This window comes from Aulostomus chinensis, chromosome 8, assembly GCF_037954235.1.
Source record: "Aulostomus chinensis isolate RoL2024-O1b breed Wild chromosome 8, RoL_Achi_v1.0, whole genome shotgun sequence".
NCBI lineage: Eukaryota > Metazoa > Chordata > Actinopteri > Syngnathiformes > Aulostomidae > Aulostomus > Aulostomus chinensis.
In genome coordinates, this window is record NC_141327.1 from 26,172,689 (window position 1) to 26,193,177 (window position 20,489).

The 20,489-nt window shown below is 42.3% G+C and overlaps 2 protein-coding genes across 4 annotated transcripts in view; one reads left to right on the plus strand and one right to left on the minus strand.

Moving 5' to 3' along the window:
* The window catches only part of grin2ab (glutamate receptor, ionotropic, N-methyl D-aspartate 2A, b), a 108,418-nt gene extending 98,559 nt beyond the window's left edge, over positions 1–9,859 (minus strand). Inside the window, exons 1-5 of one of the 3 annotated variants that reach the window (XM_086211982.1) lie at positions 9,592–9,859; positions 8,478–8,537; positions 7,677–7,784; positions 2,796–2,833; positions 1,766–1,895 (exon numbers count right to left, since the gene is read on the minus strand). The gene's annotated coding sequence lies outside the window, so the exon portion shown is untranslated. Of the gene's footprint in view, positions 1–1,765; positions 1,896–2,795; positions 2,834–7,676; positions 7,785–8,477; positions 8,538–9,241; positions 9,484–9,591 lie in introns of those variants that run through there. The other 2 variants (XM_086211985.1, XM_086211983.1) reach the window with 2 other exon arrangements.
* myo15ab (myosin XVAb) overlaps positions 9,268–20,489 on the plus strand; it is a 49,543-nt gene continuing 38,321 nt past the window's right edge. The window contains exons 1-8 of the mRNA XM_086211986.1: positions 9,268–9,328; positions 9,582–9,773; positions 9,864–9,936; positions 13,764–13,896; positions 14,886–17,366; positions 17,681–19,816; positions 19,951–20,061; positions 20,171–20,488. Of these exons, the coding sequence (XP_086068112.1) occupies positions 14,943–17,366; positions 17,681–19,816; positions 19,951–20,061; positions 20,171–20,488 (4,989 nt within the window). The 5' untranslated portion in view covers positions 9,268–9,328; positions 9,582–9,773; positions 9,864–9,936; positions 13,764–13,896; positions 14,886–14,942. The remainder of the gene's footprint in view (positions 9,329–9,581; positions 9,774–9,863; positions 9,937–13,763; positions 13,897–14,885; positions 17,367–17,680; positions 19,817–19,950; positions 20,062–20,170; position 20,489) is intronic.

Consider the following 20,489-nt stretch of genomic DNA (forward strand, 5'->3'; position numbering starts at 1 on the left):
CGTTGGCATGGCAACCAGAGTGCCCATTTAACCACGATGACAGCGATCCGTTATAGCCACATAACCAGCTGCAATGCACTTCATGAAATCTTTTACGTTTTCCTACAATTTATCCAACACACATTGTTTCCATTCCAACATCTGATCGAACATTTCAAGTTGCAGTTTTACAATAAATGTTTATGACCTCTACCAAAGTCGTTGTGTTTCCAAAGGCTTTTTTTTTTTTTTTTCCCAGCAAGATTACACAAAAACTTTTGAGGTGGATTTTGACCAAACGTGGTACAGGGGTGTACTATGAGCCAGAAAAGAATCCATTTAATTTTGGGGCAGATTAGTCATTGCACCACCTGATGGCAACAGGAAGTTACCTTAATTATCCTCTAATCAGTCACATGGTGGACTACCAGACAGGTGAAACAACACTCACCCGATTTTATATAAATCATTGGCATTTACATTTTTGGCCATACAAGGGCTTATCTGACAATCACTGTGATTTTGATTGGCAAGTTAGCACAATAGAAGTCCGCTAAAGCATGATTCACTTGTTACATCTCTTTGCAACTGGATGTAAGCTGGTTGGTAAAGTAGGTGGGCTGCATTCAGCCTAATGACTGTGAGATGAGCTCAAAGGGGAGGCAAGCCTACAAGGCAAAATTATGTCCTTTATACAATGATCGTGTCTCTTCATTTTTTTTCTAAATCTGAGGCACTGCCACAGCAGAGACATTGCATTGTTGCTACAGTACATGGCTTTATATAGACTCAGGAAATGAATCACTCCATCAATATATGGCAACAAAATAAACAGGAATTTATTCAAGGCACTCTATGTGGAACGGAACGGTGTGATAGCTGGCATTTACCGAGTTACAGATATTCTCTTTCTCTTGTCTGTCTTTTTACTTTGTCTCACTCCCTCTTGCACTCTCCACCCGCTCTCGCTCTCTCGCCCACAGGGAGTGGGTGACCTGGAATGAGCTCTCCTACAGACAGCACCGCTTCCCACATCCAGACAGGGGCAGCATGTAGCGCTTAAATCTCGGACAGGTTTAGGCAGACTCTAGAAGGGACTCCAAGGCATTAGGGACACCCATTCAGATTTATAGGCACCTTTGTAAATTGCTCATCTAACAGATTGATGGCTGCTTACTTCCTGTCACAATGCTGATCACAGTGAAAAGTTCATGAGAGCAGGAGCCAAATCAATTAGCTGGAAGTGATGCACTGCTGTGTCTTTCTCACTTGGCTACATCAGCAATTATACTTAGAGTGATAAGGTCAGTCAATAATTAATGATTAATTGAAAGTAAAGATCAAGAAAGTTTTGACGCTTTAGTGAGACCTGTCCATGGGAAAAGCATTCCTCTTCTTCACAACAAATAATACGAGCAGAACATTTTGGGGTGAAATGGGGGAAATAAATGCGCATTAACATGAAAATCTCTTCATTAATTTGGAAAAAAGGTAGCATTTCACCAGGCTTACAGTCTCGATGCGAAACAAGCTAGAATTCTTTTTTGTTCATGAAAATGTTCTGAGAACATTAGTTTTAAATTTGCTCCAGAAATGATTCTCCCACAGATATATCATAATGGGAACATTCCCTGCAAGCTCGGAAGCTAGCATGCTGCAGCTGACAGCTGCATATTGACTGTGCAGACATGAGGGTGATGTCAAGCTTTCCCTCCAACTCTCAGAATGACAGTAAATGAGTACAATCCCAAAAGTCAAACTATTCCTGGAACACCCAAGAACTAACCTGCAGGTTGCTTTGAGTTTTGACTCCAACATGGGCATCCAAGCGTGCACAGTCCCTTCAGTGCAATGGAGGTCACAACCTTTCAGCTGCTGCCCCAGCATGGCAGAGGGATTGCACATGAAGAAAACACCTGGAACATCCACGCAAGCGCGCACACACACACACACACACACACACACACACACACACACACACACACACACACACACACCTTGATAACTCTGGTACCCACTTTGACAGCTTAGAAATTCTCAGTGCTACATGAAATCCCATTTGTATACTTAGAGTGTTTAATTCTTGGGATGCTTTGAGTATACTTAGGGCATTGTAGCCAAGAAGTTGGTGCAATAGAGTGTTTCAATGTTGGAGGCAATAGCCAAATCAAACTAATTGGCCCAGTCCGCAGAACAATTTAAAATAGCTCATCTTGAGGCTGTAACTTTTTATGGCCTTTCTATTATCAGGGTAGCCAGAGGGTGCATTAAATATCTTACTGGCAATAACAAAAAGTCTGCGTGAAATTGAGATTGAAGCATTATTCATTCACAGCTGAACAGAGATATTCTGTTAAAAGGACAGACTCTATGACCTTTGAATAAAAGATTTAGTATGTATGGTTCAGGGTGTGTCAGAACTTAATAGGTGTTAAAGGTGGAGGCCCCTCTACAAGTACTGCGTGGGGTTTCTTTGTCAATGTTGGGAGAGCATTGGTTGTTGAAGCAGCTTCTTTGTTAACACACAGGAAAGATGCTGGATGGAACTGGGAATGAAAATGCAAACCTGCCAATATTTACAGCAGAAATCTTCCACTTCAACTATGTATTTTTAGGTGCCCCCTGAGCTCCATGCAGGCACAAGCACACTTGATGTGTGTCTCTTGTTTCCCATTAACATGAACAATTCCAAATCTTGAGAAAAAGAAACACGCAGTGCCTTCAATCAGTTAACAAATTAGCTCTTTGTATTAAATCTGGAGATGACACTTTATTACAGAGGTGAATCTAATATTAAAATCATATTAAACTCTTACCTTGGCTTTACTTGCACCGATGCCAGTTTTTGCTTCCACTGTGGGTGAGAAAAGGTTGCTAATTTATTTGTTTGTAAGCCTTGAGAACCACAGCCTCTTAAATTTTCAAAATTGTTGAGGGAATAATTATCCAAAGAGTAAGTGGGAAACATTGAAGTTTACATCCCACAACTGAACTTGATATTTGGGGTTTTCTTGTTAAAACCACAGCAGTGAGACAGAACAAAAACACATAAAGGAAATTTTGTGCTGAAGACTGTTTGGAAATTATTCACTGTGATGCTGCACCAGCAGAACTTCAGCCTCCAAAGTTACACAAATTTAGTACCACAGTGAATTTTGTCCCCGGTCAAAAAACATCAAACAAAAACATAGAGTATGCCAACTAAAAGAAAGAGTGGGCCTTTCATCTAAAAGTCAAAAAATATATGACACAAAATACAAAAGTTACATATTCCATTTATGTTAGCATTTTTATTTATCGAAAAACAAATGTTTCTTGCAGTTAATTTCTCTATTTTTCAGTCTGTATTTTTTCTATTCATTTTTTTACACAACTTATGTAAATCTGTTCTTTCACTATTATCTATGCTGTTTCTCATCATTTTGCAATTCCTTGAGGGGCCTAGCCATCAATCAACTGTCTTTGGGCGGGGCTTTTTCCCCAGGGTGTGTAATCAATTCCTGCATTCATGAATCCGATTTGTGGGTAGCATTGCCTCATTTTTGACACTTTGTTACAACATTTACCACCTTATCTATAACTGCACTTATTCTTTTGTATGGCGTTCCAATGGTTCAATTGTGTGGTGCCTTGTAATCCAAGTCCCTTCTTGGTAATTTTGTAATTTAAAGCGGCCTGTTTTGGGGCCATATTTCTCCTGAATGGAGAAACTCTAGCTCCGCAGTTATGTTGTGCATCTGCTTCATCTCCTAAAGGACCGCTAAGGGAGAGAATGAGGTGGCTACATTATACAGTCTAACACACACACACACACACACACACACACACACACACACACACACACACACTAGGTGATGCTGTAGTATTTTCTTGGCACATATGGTCTGGTCAATGCGTTCAGTGAAGGCACGGTTGCAGAGGGACCATTTGTCTCTCATTGAAAACAGCTTGTTTTCAACCTGCTGTGACACTTTGTACTTTGATGCTTGCCGGTCAACATTATGCTTGTTACACCACACCCATGAGAATGGCACAATCAGGCTAATATAAGATGTCACACTGGTACTGTCATCATGGCTCCAATATCTTAGATAATAATGTCATCGTGTCAGTATGGAGTTTCAACTGGCTGTTATTGATAGCAGTGGTAAATTAAAACTAAATGAAAATTGTCTGTGCGTGTACACACAATGTACAATATGGGAATGAGTAATCTTGCTGTTCAGTTTAGTCATTTGATAGTCTTTTTCACTGAAAAAGAAGAAGTTTGTACCCTGCATCATCATGTGATTGGAGCCCTGTTCTCACAAGAAGCAAGGAACCATAAGCAATATGAAATATCATCTCACACGTCCTATATTACAATACCTGATAATCAAAAAGATTAAGTTAGCCAGTAAGAAACAATCCTTTCTGATGGCTAATGGCACTTTTCTTACATTGAGTCAGAGAGGGTAGAGGGAGTAAACTTGGTATGTCTGATGGAGGCCCCCTGACATGGAGTCCGTCTTCACACATCAGATGCTTCCCAAGGGAGGTAGAGGACATTGAAATTGAGTGGGTGATGTTCAAAGCCTCCACTGGAGATAAAGCTGTTTGGATCTGCAGTTAGAATCTAATTGGTGCCTGACTTGGTGGCAACCTGAGAAGCCACAAGTGGCGTTTAATGAAGCCATCAAGCAAAAGAAGAGTAGCTGAGCTGGGTGATAAAAAGACTTTATCAACCCATTCAAATTTATAGTTTAGCAGGATGTTTTAAACTGAAAATCAAGCACCACTTATTTGCACCTCCTGACTGCAGTTGTTCATAGTAACATCCTTCTTCTCCAAGAGTTCTCTTGAAACACAAGGAAATTCAGCTTAGAAACATGGTAGCAAGCAATGAAAGCAAGACCTTAGTTCCGCAAAAGAGCTGAATACCAGTGGATGGAATTTGTTTTCCTCCTTCCTTGGGGTTAGCTTAGCGATAGAGTGAGAAGTTCAGACATCCAGTGGTAGCTCGAAGTAGAACCGCTGTCTCTTGAAGTCACAAGGAGTAAGTTGAGGTGGTTGAGGCATCTGATTAGGATGCCTCCCAGAAGCCTCCCACAGGAGGTGTTCTGGGCAAGCTCAACTGGTAGGAGGCCTGGAGGTTCAACCTAGAACACACTGGAGGTATTATAAAGCTCACTTGGCTTGGGAAAGAAAAGTTTTCCTTTTGGAGTGAACAGAGCTGAAGGGTGTGAGGCAGTTTCTTGGCCAGCCATGAAATATAATTTGGAAAAAATATCTTGATTTACCCAGAATTCATGGCAAAATTGGTCCTACCTAAGATAGTCAAGATAATAAATCACAGCGGTACACGTTACATGTCAGGTAAAACGTTCTCAAACATTTATATAAATTATTGCAACACGTAGATATGACACACTGTCAGCATGTTCCGATTCAGTTCAGCCAAAACAACAATTGGTCTTTTTTAGGAAAAAACTATGGTTTGGGTTGAAGTGAGCCCTCTTTGGCAAAAGCATGAAGCCAACACTCACCACTGGTGACATGAGATTGATAGCCTACTCCCTCTGCTGCTGTACAGCTCCACTCACCACCAGCAACTGTTCAGTATCCAAATATGTTGTCACAACAACTTTCTCTACTTCCTAGCCTGCAACATGACTCTCTTCTCAGTAGCCATGAATGTGACTGTCCAGCAATGAAGATGTGTATGAACTGCTCCCTCCACCTCTGAAGACAGACTTCCCTCCACTTTTATTGACACCATGAGAGGACCTACTTTTCTTTGGTCATACTATAGACGACAACAGTCACTTACAGGTTTGTTTGCACCACTTGTATTTAGAATCTTTCCTCTTGTTCTTCTGGGGAAGACGGGATTAAAAGTAAATGCCTTGAAGTGTAGCAAACAATGAAGTCGAAGGACACGGTTCTCCCTACAGTAGCATATTCTTGTTCTGTCACATTCTGTGTAGCCTTGTTCCACAGAGGCATCTCAACATACAAGTTTGATGTCAAGTGATTCTACAATAGATGATCAAATAATCACCTGCTGTGCTGGAATTGATATGGTAATTGCTTCTCTTTACTCTCATACATAGGAGAGTGGAGTTGGTGTAAAACTTCAATAAGCAAAAACACCCAGAAGGAACAGACACTAGAATCTACAAGCCATACAATTACAATGGATTATTATCCAAATTGAACAGTTACTCTTAATTTCATTTAAAGGAACATTATGCCGTCGTCTACATTAAAATAACAGCTTCAAAACAATTCTGAGTGTGCACTGACTTGGAGAATGGCAGCCTCATTCTCAACTGCTTCTCAGGATCCTGTTCTTGCAATAGAAAATCTAAGTTGGTTTGATCAGGTAAAATCTCCCATGACAAGTGGTGCAGCCCTAACTGAAATCTTTCATTAAACAGGGAATAATTGAAGCTTCGGTTTAAAAGGGAAGAGAGGGTCTCTTTCATTTCTTCTTTCCTGTACTGCATTTGTATGAGACCAATTAAAAACACTGGTGTCCATGACCATGCGTGGCATGTCCAGTATGGTTACTAAGTAGCTAATAACTGTGTGATGCAACAGCCTGTAGACTGAACAGTTTGCAAGTCTTGCGTCTTGGGAGAATTACATCATAGCAAAGAGTGCCACGTAGTCATCACATGATGCTGACGGCAAAATATGCCAACAAGTAAAACTAGACAGTAGACGTGCCAGGACTCTGTTTGAGTGGTCTGTACAGCAAACAGGCTACAATCACGTAACGTATTTGTACACACTTCTGGATGGTGAATCTTAGTGTAGCCTAATCTACTACATCAGTGTAAATGTCTACAGAGCTGCACAGGAGTGAGTCCTAAAACCAGGCTGTAAATAAGCATTGTTGAAAGTCCAGTTCCCCTCATCTCACAGTCAATAGGATTTTTGAGCATTTTTTGGGGTTGAATGACATAAAATGAAACGAGGTCACAAGATCATATTTCGGCATCTTGTTCTATGAAATAAAGTACATCAGTAAATACAGCATTTGTTCATTTTGCAGCATTTGGGTCTTTAAAAACAGCCGTTGTAGTTGTAGCTTTTTCAATTCACGCAGCTGCATCCTAAAGATTGCATTTACGCAAAAATCATTAAAGTGATGTTCATTTATGATGATTATCAAGCTAAAAAAAAAAATTGTGCAAGTCTCAAACTTTTGCATGATAAAAAAATCTAGTGTACAAATCCCATGTGAAACAATGGTGTCACCAACTTCCAGAGGACTGGAGATGGTGGACAGTTCAATCATACTCACAGCAGAGCTAATCATCTAAACTCTTCTTTTACAAATGAGCTGTATTTATGAGCTTATTAGCAGGGCTTTAATTGGGAGGGGGCATACAATTGATAGTTACACAGTTAACGCTACTTTAAATTGGGGTTGTATATTATAATTTTAATCTCTTTATGCTGCGCAATAGGATATGCCAAGTGAGAGACGTTGAGCTCAGTGTTATTCATACATGTAACATCAACAAATGGGGATACACTTCTATTGGTACCACCCAGGTACAACCAAGTACACCCCCAACCACACAAACTACAGGTGAAAAAAAAATCCAAGAGAGAACACAAGCCATGGTGTTGAAACATCAGAAATCATGATTACAAAAGTAATATTTTCTTGCTGTAGTCCCAGGACTACCTGTCTATCAGCTTACCTATGTGTATTTTATGTGTGTCATGCGAGAGCACACATGCTCCATCCCACTGAGAGCTTCCTCTAGTCACCTGCTGTGTCTTGAAACAGCTGCTTCAGCTCCAGGTTTCTTCGACAGAAAAACTAATGTAGGTGATCTACACACCAATCTGTTGCCTGCTGTCCACCCAGCAGAGCCTGCTAGCAGGAAAGCTTAAAACCATCCATCCTTTTCCAACTCCCAAGCAGTCATCCATGGCAAATTATTATCTTTCTACCCCACACATATTTCAAACATAACACTCACTTTTTTAGGTTTATCATATGCTTCTTACATTCAAACAAGCTCATTTTTTTTCTTCCCAATCACAATTTGTGTTTATCTTGAGACATGATGCAAGATTTTTCTAACAGAAAACACCAACATCTTCCTAACACATTTTTTTTCTCTACATGTTATTGTAGCAAAGAGGCCAGTACCTGCAGGGTGATGTCATTACTTCCCTCTAATGATTCACATGGCCCAGAAATGCACACTAGTGCTGAAACATGTCAAGAACTATAAATATTTACTATTTTGTGGCCCCAAGCAAGCTATTGTCAGGGAGACTAGGTCCTTCAGTTTCTTAGCATTACATTAAACATACAGAAATAAGCAAAAATATTTCTGTTGCAAAAAGTAGCTCAGCTATTACCCTTTGGTTTGGTCAAACCCCAACATAATCACAACGATAACAGCTACAACAATTCATTTGATTCAATGGCTCACTATATTTTTGACTTGTCACCTTTTAAATGAAGTCAATATTCACTTGCAACTCACCATCAAAGGCTGCACAAGTTAACCAGAGAGAGTCCAACGAAGAGCATTTTCCTACAAATCCTCAAGGAAAAACAAAAACACATGTAAGATATAGAAGAGAGAATTTGCATGACCATAATTTATTGCATAGCTATCTTTGTGTATCTTGGAACCCACTGGTTCATATCCATCTCATCATGTAACAAAAAAAGATAGGATTCTGGCCACTAGTTAACAATTATATTATTCAGAAAACAATTATATGCCATTTAGTGTGTGTGTGTGTGTGTGTGTGGGGTGGGGGGGATAATGAAAAATATCTTGGTTTTGGTGAGAAAACAAGCTGAAAGGTTGGATAGACTGACCAAGACTGGCTGTGGAGTGTATGGCTACCAGCTACAGAGTGACAACAGTATGTGAAATCTGTTTATCCCAAAACACTGCACATTTGCTTATTGGTTGAAGTCTGTTTAAGTCGCTGTTTCAGGAACAGTGCTAAAAATAGCTCAAATGTAGCCAAAGGCTTGTTTTTCTCAAACCCAGCGAGGTTCTCCACGGTGGGTTTAATACCAAAGCCAAGCCAAGACCTGTTTTGATATGGGCGGCCGGACGGTCATGTGGGGTAGACGGCAAGGTCGTCTGGGTTACTGAGTGAATCCAGAGGAGATGCAGTAGTTTGTGGCTCTCTGCTCGTATCCGTTTCTTTGTCAAGCGGGTCCATCTGGCGGACAACAGCGGGACTGCTCATACGGAGACGGTACATTTTCTAGTTGAGGCTCTCTCACCTTCATCTGTTATGCTCCATTTACCCCTTTAGCCATCTCCTGACACACTTTCCCGTAATGTGCAGTCCGGTAAAGGACATTTGTTAAGTATCCAAAGCCATGATAAAAAAGAAAAGAAAAAAAACGGGGAACAGGCAGGTAGTGAAGGAAAAAAACTTACTTTTATTCCAAAAAGTAACGTTATTTTTACGTCACGGCTTACCACCAAATTAAGCTAGGCGCGAGCTATGCTAGTTAACGTTTTAGCTAAAACGCACGAGCAACATTAGCATGAAATGTATTTGAGTGTATATGTGTGCCGTAAATGTTCCCACTGTGTTTCCTTAACATCAGCCACCAGTGTGTATTACCGTGCGACAATGCCCACCCACGGTGCTCAGGACTCGCCGGGAGTGTGTGGAACTCAAGCCCCCGGCCGGTCACCGAAGAATAGTAGTCGTTAAATATTCATCCTTCGGTCCCGGTGGCACACACTTCTCCTCCCAACTCACCGACCCCTGCCGCTCTGGACCGCGACAGAGACGTGGCGAAGGTGGGGGAGCCATGTGGGAGAGGACGCACATGTAAACCAGATTTTAGTTACCCTTTTCATTTTACTCATTTACCTGTTTGGACCGTGCAGGAGGATGAGGAGGCGTGACTACGGAACTCCGGTGACTTTAGCAACTCCAGGGGTCGGGCGTGCTGGCGGACAGGTAGGTTTTGAGGATCTTCCTGCTTTTATTCCCCCCCCCGTGTCCATACCTAAAAAGAATGTGTCACATATCCGTCAAGTTTGCCTGTGCAAACTGACAAGATTCTTTTTTTTTCTTCATCGCATTGCCTCCCAATACAAAGAAGACAATGTTAAGTCACCAAAAAATGTAAAAATGTCGATGTACACCACAACATGATCTGTGGCAATGTCAACGTAGCAGGAGCTGCTCTTGTTTACAGTATAATGTCTTGGTTTTATATTTATCCGTTCAAAGGAGGCAAAGTTCCCAGTGGTATGTTTGTTTGTTTGTCAGCAGAATTACACAAAAAAAAGTATGAGGCAGATTTACTCCAACCTTGATGGAAGGATCAAGGGCCAGATTAGTCATAGCGCCACCTGATGCAACAAGACATGACTTAAAAAGCAAAAAATGATGGGTCAACCAGACCCACCTCAAATTGGGTCAAAATCATCCGAAGAACATAAAGATGGGTTGCTATAAAGAGTATTCGTTAAACGGTGATATCACAGCGAAGCGACATATTGTGATATTTTGGATATTTTTCTGGACAACACAAAACTGGAGTAACCTAGACTCGACAGGGTTGGGCTTTTCCAAAAATGAACAAGGTGAATGAGAGTTGCAGCCTGAAAACACTCACAAGCTGAATTATAGTAACAGTTTTCCTAGCTGCTATCTGTGGAGATACTTGGGCCAATGAATGATATTGTAAAGATGTAAGAGAATGTGCTTGTTTGGTACAAAACCCAGCAATCAGATTGTATATGTATAGATATATATACATGTTTAGAAAATGAATGGAATTTGTTTTGTTGTCATTCAGGAATATTACATGATCAGATTCCTGCTGAATTGTGCATGTCTTGCTCTCACTGTGTGTCTCTTCATTGTCCTGCCAACTCAAAACTATTTGGTGCTGCAGGTGTAATGCTGGTCCACTAGATAGCAGCAGTTTACTTTGTGTGTGTGTGTGTGTGTGTGTGTGTGTGTGTGTGTGTGTTGCAACATAAATCTATTTATACAGTCACATTGTGGTGACCTTTTAGGGACAAAAGGCAAGCCCCCATAACATGAATTATTTAGTTTAATGGTGAAGACTTAGGAAGGGCCAGGATTATGCAAGTAGTGGTGTGGGAAAATCTCCATAAAATTAATGTAAATCAATGTAATGTCCTCTGAGGCCACTGAGACAACTGTGTGTGCGAGTGCATGTGTTTGTGTGTAATGACAATGCTGCCTGACTGCTTCCCTCCCTGACCTGAATGCTTTTGATGAGCCTCATCTAATGTATCTCAGTTATAAGTCAGCCTTTCTCTCCCGGGCATGTATCCCAGTGCTGTCTGTTCTCTTTAAATTCTATCAAAAGACCACCTGCCAGCAGAGATTGGTTTGGCAAGAGGGAGACTAGATGAAGCTTAGAGCTTTTCACGTTTGATAGTGTCTTTTCATTCGGCTTTAAAAACAGATGTACAGTTAAAGAGAAAACCGTGGGAAATCTGAGGAAAAGATACTGTACTCTACACCCACTCAAAGACATAACAAGACCACACTGTGCACATGCACATATTCGTGATGTGTGCTCGTTACAGGTTGGTAATGATCAGATAGGCTTACGGATCAAGAGCAAAAGATCAGGATCTGGCAACCGACACCTGTACCCTGTAACAGGACGGATCTGGCAATCCGACCCCTTCCCCCTGGAGGAGGAATAATTTGGTTGATGGCACTAATAATCACAGCCCTGTTACTGATCCTTCACCGGCTCTGTGTGTTTGAGAGTCATTCCCCTGTTATTGATACCTAGAAGGAAGACGTCATACTGTATCTCTAAATAGTGGGCGTTTCTTCTGCCTCAACTCCTTCTATGTATATGCAAGTCGCTTTGCACACTAATTGAATATGATATTAAGCTGTGCATCACTGATACACACACACACACACACACACACACACACACACACACAAAGACCTGGCTGTGTTTGAAAACAACAGTGAAATTAAGGTAAAGCCATGTGAAGATGTTTCTGTGTGGTTTCTGTCATGCCTTAGTAAGTTGGTGACACTTCAGTGATAGAAAAGTACAGGTTGTGATAACTGGATATTTTAAGAACTGATGACATCTTACTGCCCATTTGGCTTATCTTTTGAATCCCGTGTCTTTCTCTCTCGCTCTCTCTCGCTCTCAACCTTTTGTATTATTTATGCCCCGCCCCCTCAGCAGCACAGTCCTCTCAAGTTTCACCTGTTGAGCCAGATGACAAATTAAGACTCCTTCCACGGTCCGCCATAAGGAACTCCTCAAATGCATGCATGCACATATACGTTCATGGAAACACACACACATACACACAGACAGGAAACTCATCTGCCTCTCTTCCCTCACACACACATACACACACACTAGCTGTTACAAACACTGAGGAGGGCAGTGTGAACAGTGTCGTGTTGAGTGAGGGAATGTGTTGTAGTGAGTAACAGAAGATGGAGCAGGTCAAAGACAGAAAGTGTGTGACCTAAAGACTTTGTCCTTGAGGTTTTGTTTTTTGTTTTTTTTGTAAGTTTTTAAACATTTCCTACCAAAGAAGAGACTTTCAGAAAGGACTCAACAAATTTGAAGACTGCAAGGATCCTGGCGACTGCCACGCTCGCTCTTCTGTGTTTGTTGCCATCGATTGTGGAGGTGACTATGATGGGAAAGTGTCTCCATGAATGAGTGTGGTAACTGACATTTACCCACAAAGGAAGAACTGGATGCAACCTCAGTTGGAGTAACAGCTATATATTTTGTGTGGGGGGAGGTGGTGGTGGTGGTGGTGGGGGTTTCAGTTGTATTAATTTTTACAGAGAGCAAATGCTGCAGGGATCACACTGTGGAAAATTAATAAAAACCCCACAGTGAAAATCTCTTCTGCAGGAGTTCACAGTGAGGTTAACTTTCTTGATACAGTCAAAGTTATGTAAACAGAATTTGATTTAAAGGATGTTTTTATTGTTCTGGCATTTGACCTTATTTACAGTTGTGCTGGATGCTCTCTGACCACTTCATTGGGTACACCTGTACAGGTACATCTGTTTTGTGTTGGGGTTTTTTTCGTCACTGTCAGAGAGGTAATTATTGAAGTCATAACTGGTGATGGTGTTGTACTGGGGAGCATTTAATTGCCCTTCTCCTATATGGGCTGTAAATGTAATGGCCTCTCTATACAGTATGAATTACAGTCTCAATATTACAATGCACTCCTTTTTTATACTTTTTTGACAGTGTCATGGAAAACTGAAGAGTGTCATTTTTATAAAAGTAGGATTTATCAAAGTTTTTGTTATGAATCACTTACAGTGTAAGTGTAACTAATGGTCAATGAGTATGTGTTGGGTTCGAAGTGTCTTGGACAGGCAGTTGTGTGACACATTGATCAAAGTTGCAAAAACCATAGGAAGCCAGAGGTTTGTAAAAAAAAAAAAAAGTACAGGCAGAGGTTTGCAGTCTGTAAATGGGGTTTGGAAATCTATGGGCATGGTTGAAATGTTTCTGAACAGGTTTAAAAATCTCTGAGTTTGGCTTGGTTTTTCTTGTGAGACTGAGAGAAAGAGTAGTCTCTCTAAGTGAAGGGTATAAGACAGTTTGTGGTGCTAAGACATTACAATGGGATTCATGTGGGCTCATTTTTAGAACTGTTACTGAATGGGGCAGGTATATGAAGTTCAGAGTTTGGAATTGACTGGCTGGTTTAATTGTCTGTATGTCAAGTTGTTGTATTTTTTTGTTTTGAGTGTGGGGTAAAATGTATTGTATGTCTTTGCAGGAGCCTTCATGGGGACTAGATCTGGGCAGTGCAGAGCTGCTTTGGCCAGCTGTCCTCACACAGATTCTGATACTGAATATAGTGCCAGCACAAATTCAACCACGCATATCTAACATAAGGAATCTTTTAGAAGGTTAGACTCCTGATCATATTTTCTGAACATATCAGCTTTCACATTAAGGGCCCTGTTCAGGCAATCTAAAGCACATGGTGCAAGGGACTAGTCTAATCTGGGTGTGAAGTCTTGGGCAAGATGTAAAGGTTTCTCATTATTAGTTTCTAAATTAATCATGGATGTGTTTTGGGCATATCTCCAATGTAACCAATTACAGTGTACGGGCCAATTCCTTTATGGGAGGTTTGATATTAAAATGATGCATCAATTGTCTGCTGAAGAATATCAACTTGTTTCTTACTTGTTTGTCATGGAAATATACCAGACCTTCAAGGATTTTCACTGAAGTTTTTCCTCAGTACTTAAGGTTCTTCTGTGCTGTCAAGTTTATCATTTTAGTTTTTATATCCGCTGGTTAAATGTCTCAAAATATTGGCTGCACATAGGGACATTACTTCCCACATGAGAAGTGTACAACCACTGACAGGAGCATCTTGAATAATTTAAATAAAAAAAAACATTGATAATATATCACAAATCAAAAACCAAAAATTTAAGAAATCACGCAACAAACAAGCCTCTAACTGTACCATTTAGAGAATTAGAAAATCAATTAACTGATGCAAATGTGCTTCTTGTATAAATGTGGGCAGTATCTGTGTAGATGGGGTGATGCACAAATTATGTGCTGGCCAGGCGTTTAACAAGTAGAGTGTGACTGTGTTGTGCATTCACCTTTTTGGGCACAGCTTACTGATTTAACATTTCACCATTTAGATTGCTGGGAATTGCTGCGTTTGATTGCCTCTTTTTAAAATCAACACACCCATGGCCCAGTGAAGCAGTAAATGACTGCTGCACATTAAAATGCCTTTTGTGTCCTTATGAAACTTGCAATGATAACTGCGCTGTGCAGCGCCAGCCATAAGATAGGGCCCTGAATGTAAACTTGAAATACTTTGACAGTCTTGCCATACAGTGTGTATGTAACATTTTTGTGTTTGAAGGTTTGCAACATTGGCTCCTGAAGACAGGGCATGGTGTGCTCATAGCTATTTGTGAAAATGCCAGGCAAGAAAGACCCAAAGAAGGACACAAAGAAGGGAGGAAAATCTGAAAAGAAAGAGGAGGAAAAGAAAGGAAAAGATGACAAAAAGGCTGGAAAAGATGACAAAAAGGTAGAAAAAGATGACAAAAAGGCAGGAAAAGATGACAAAAAGGCAGGAAAAGAAGACAAGAAAGCTACGAAGGATGATAAAAAGGGAGGGAAGAAGGTAAAGGAAGAACCACCCAAAAAGAAAGATGATGGAAAGAAGGGAAAAGACAAAGGAAAGGGAAAGAAGGTGGAATCAGAGGAGGAAGAGGAAGAGCCGCTGAGTGATTTAGATGAGGATGAAGATTTAAGTGAAGAAGGTGAGGAAGAAGAAGACTCAGAGGATGACAGGAGGAGGAAGGGGCGGGGAGAGAAGGGGGCTAAAGGAAAGAAAGGGAGAAAGTCTAGACATGGTCAAGACTCTGAAGAAGATGACGAGGAGGAGGAGGAGGAAGAAGATGAAGAGGATTATGAGGACGAAGAGGAGGATTATGGCAAGTCCAAAAAGAAATCCAAAGATGGTCGCCACCATCATAAAGAGGGGAAGTCAGATGTTGATCCAAAAAAGAAAAAAGGAAGGAGGAAAGAAGAGGCTCCTCAACTTCCAATAAGGGAAATCCCACGGAAAGGTCTGAAGAACATGTCCAGGTTGTTTATGAAGTTTTCTGGCTTCAAGAGGCGAAGAAACAGCAGAAAGAAACTAAAAAGTACATCACGCTTGTTCCTTGGGTTGGGGAAAAGAAAATTTAGACTTGCTCGGAAGAAACGCCGCAAGTCAATGCTGAAGAACACCTCTAGATTCATGATGAGGTTTAAAGTGAGCAAAAAGAGAAAAAAAGAGAAAGAGGCAAAAGAGAGGGCAGCAGCAAATGGTGGAAAGAAACCAACGTACATGCTGCTCCGTCTAGGAGGAGGAGGAGGTTCATCAGAAAAGAAGGGGGGCTTCTTCAAAGGGTTATTAAGGAAAAAGGGTGGTGATGGCCCTGACAGTGGATTAAAGATCAGAAGTATGCTGCTGGGTAAAGTTGCAGCGGCAACTAATTGGTTGACCAAACGTTTCCTGTCCACTAAAATGCGAGGAAACGCCGGACACCATGGTTGGAGGGGTCGAAGAGCACATAGCCAACAAGCCAGCTCTAGACGTTTTCTCCATGGTTATCATAATAATGGTTATGAGCAAGAAGAGGCTTATGGATACAATCAGCAATATTCAGTCCACCAGAAAGGCTATGGACACTACAGTGATGCTTATGGTAGATATGGAGATGAGGCAGCTGCAGCATATGGAAGCCAGGATCCCTTTGGTTACTATGACAATGGAGCTGATTATCCAGACCTTGGTTACCATGAAGAAGGAGGAATCTATGATCCAAATGTAGAATATTATGATGAAGGTGTTTATGATGAGGGCACGGAGGACTATTATAACCCCTATTATGCAGCCCAGGGGTACTATGACAACCAGGAAGCTGATTACTATGATTATCAGCAGCAACAGGCAATGGCAATATATGGGGACGAGGGTCTAGATTACTATCCACAAGATCAGGTATATCAAGGAGAGGTTGGCGGATTTCTTGACCCTCAGGTTCAGGGATATTATGATGAAAATGGCCAAATAGTTTATACCAGTGATGGACAAGGGGATTACTTTGAGAACATGCAGGCAGGTTATTATGACTATGGAATGGGAATGCAAGGAGGATTTCCATCAGATTATCATACTGGCCATATTGATGCTGGTGTGCCCTACCAAAATTATAGCTCCCAGCAGAACATTGGTTTTTCACCAGGAGGCCAACAAGTCTTTGGTTTTGGAGGGCAGGAGTTGGAATTGCAAGGCTTGTATGGGGACCAGAATGTAGGCCAGTTGGATCAGTATGGGGATGATGCTGGTGTAGTTCAAGGAGGTGACATGGCATTCAGAGTTCCTAGACCTCAAGTGCGGCTATTTGGGAAAGAGCGTTTAGATGTACCTTTGCCCCCTCCGCCTACTTTGCCACCTGATCCAGAGTTTGAGGACATGTCAGAGATCCAATATGAAGACCAGATACCCCTTGCACCAGGTCAACCTGCTGCCATGATGTCATTACAGCAGCAAATGGCAATGCCTTCTGAACAACAAATGATGATGTCCCCTGAAGAACTAATGAGACCCCCACTAATAATGTCACCTCAGCAACAATTTCTACAGCAACAGAGTATGTCCCCCCAAATGATGCCATCACAAATTATATCACCACAACAAATACTGACCCCAGAGCAACAAATTATTTTACCACAACAACAAATGATGATTCCCCAACCAATGATGTTACCAGAAGAGGAGATGATGTTACAGCAAATGGTGTCACCCCAGCAACAGATTATGTCTCCACAAATGATGCCACCTCAGGTAATTTTAATTTATGTGTTTTATGATATCGTCATTCCACTGAGATTTACAGAGTGCTACAACATATAGAAACCACATATAGGCATTGTTTGTTAAAACTAGTCTGTTCCTCGTGGTTCCAACTGTCTCCCTAATAAGGGGTTCAGTATGAATATTAATTTAAGAGGAGCTCTAGCAGAACTTACCACACAGCAGAAGATCATTCCAAGTAGAGGCAATTTGTGTTGAAATTAATGCTACACCTTTTGCAATACTGCATTCTTTTTTGCTTTTGTATTCTACATTAATTTTACATATGTTTTGTGTTTTTACAGCAGCAGATGATGACAGACCCCTTGATGATACCACAACAGCAGGGTTATGGCCCACCAATACCCACACCAACTGCCATGATTATCAAACAAGCAAATATGTCCCCCCTTCCTTCCCGCCGCTTGCAACCTTCTCCAACTCCATCCCGCCGCTCTGTAATCATTCCTTCCCATCAGATGCCACATCATCCCTCTGCCATAGCTTCCCCAGTAACTTCCCCTATGCTACCACAAAGACAAATCCTCTCACCACAACCAGCCATGAGGAATGGGTTTATTAATGCCCAAAGACCCCCTTCTGTCATATCTAGGATTTCACATCCTTCCTCCCCCATGGTTTCACCCCACGCCCGTCATAGAATGCTTCCTCAGAGATCCCATTCTGTCCTGGCAAGGGGACCCTCCCCATCTATATCTCCTCGTGCATCAGTGATTCGGCGTAGTCTTCCACCCTCACCGAGAGCTTCAATGAGACACCGTTCCCCACCCTCCTCACCCAATGCTTCCATGAGAAGGAGAAGTCCCCAGCAGTCACCCACTCCTACCCGCAGTCCATTTGGTGGGAGGAAGACCCCTGGGCCACCTTCCCCTGCACTCCCCTCTGGTCATGCATCTCCCTCTTTTTCTCCTCAACTCAGCAGAAGGCCATCTCCCTCTCCTCCCCAATCTCATCGAAGTTTATCTCCTACAGGGCACCAGCCTGCCCCATCATCTCCTACCCTCTCTCGCCGTTCAACTCGGCTGCTCAGGGATCCAACACCATTAGCAAGACCCAGGATGGGGGGAAATGTTCCCTTAGGTACTGTAAGGCCCTCTCCTATGGGTCTCCGTGGGCGTCCAGTACCCCCACCTACCCAGAATGTGCGTCCGTTTCGTGCTTCCTCCATACGAAGTAATAGGTCTTCTGTTCTTACAGTGGACTCCTCCCTCAACTCCTCTCCTTTCCAGTCGCCTCACATGATTCACCGTGCTCCCCTTGGGAGGAGAGAATCTGGCCGCTTTCCTCCTCGTCCTGTGGCTCGTGGACGTCCACTCATGGCCCAGCATTCTATTAGAAGGATGCCTCCTTCACCACAGCCCTCCCTTAAGCATATACCACATCCTGCATCCCCGCGCCTCTCTCCTCGACTTTCTCGTCAGTCTTCCCCCTTCTTGCCCTCACGAGCTGCACATGCGCCCTCTCATGCACCACAGGCATACATGTCTCCAACCGATGCTGATCCATATATCGAGCAAGAACATCATTTTGTTGCCCCTTCTTCTCCCATAATAGATGGCGCTTTGCAGAACCAGGCAATAAGACAGGCCTCTTTTTCTTCTCCTCTTGGCCCACAAGTATCCCAAGTTGTAGGAATGGGTGAGATGGCTACTGAATATGCAGAGCCTTATTCTCTGTCATCCCCTATGCTTTCTTCCGCAATGCAAAACCAGGCTATTCGAGATGCATCCTATGTATCTCCGCTGCAAAGGCAGATGTCTCCTTTTGAAGAGCCTGTCCCCCCTTCCTCCCCATTGCTTTCCGGAGCGCTTCAAAACCAGGCAGTGAGAGAAGCATCTTATATGTCTCCTCTTCAAAGGCCTCAGTCCCCATATGCCCCATCTGTACCATCATCTCCAATACTCTCGGGAGCCATGAGACATAGTCAGGCTCTTAGAGGTGTAGCCTCTTATCAGACTCCACAGCTTCGCTCACCTTATGGACCAACTGTCATTACCCCATATGATTATATTTCTGAGCCTGGCCCGGCACCACTGCTCTATGATGCTCTACAGAACCGGTCTGACTTGAGGAATGTCTCGTCTTTAAGATCCCCTATAATGCAACGCCATAACCCTTATACACCAACTGGGCCTCAACTCAATTATGCACTACAGCAGAACCCAAACCTTCGCCAAGCAACTTATCAGACTCCTTTGCAATTCAGACGATCCCCATATGGCCCTCCACCACCCTCTTCACCCGTGTTAGCAAGTGCAATACACAACCCACAGTTAATGCAGGCATCATACCGGTTGCCAGATGGGACACTGGTGTCCCCGTATGCAGAATCACGTTCGTCCCCATTGCTTGGACATGCCTTGCAAAACCAACAAGTCCGTGGAGCCTCATACACCTTGCCTGATGGATCTGTTATAAGGGTAGGCACAGTTTCAAAGAAACATTCACTATGATGAAGCCTCACACTGTATCTCTAAATTTTCTCTCCACAGAATTAAGATTGTATGATCAGAATTGTTGTCTCCCATATAACTTTCCATTCTCACACACACAGGACCCACGTGTGCCCAGATCTCCCAACCTATCCAAAGCTCTTCAGAACCAGGATCTCAAAAAAGCTTCATATACTCTTCCTGATGGCACAATTATAGACCCTAGACAGCAAGTAACCATAACTCTTAAGTGTTTTTTTTGATTAAATCCATCTCTTATTCACGGTTTCTGTCTACAATAACCATACATTTTTTTTGTCTCTGCTTTCTTTGCCTGTACAGCAACCTGTTTCCCCAAACTTGGCTAAGGCCCTTAATAACCCAGTTCTACGTGAGGCCTCCTATTCTCTTCCTGATGGAACCATTGTGATTGATCCAAAGAAACCAAAGTCCCCAAACCTTGCTGCAGCACTTCAGAACCCTTACCTGAAAAGTGCATCGTACACACTGCCAGATGGTACCATAATCATCGATCCACGGAAACCTGTCTCTCCAAACCTTTCCAATGCCCTTCAAAACTCTGTCCTTAGGAATGCGTCCTTCACCCTACCAGAAGGGGTTCATGACCCCAATATACCCATACCACCAATCTTGGCAAAGG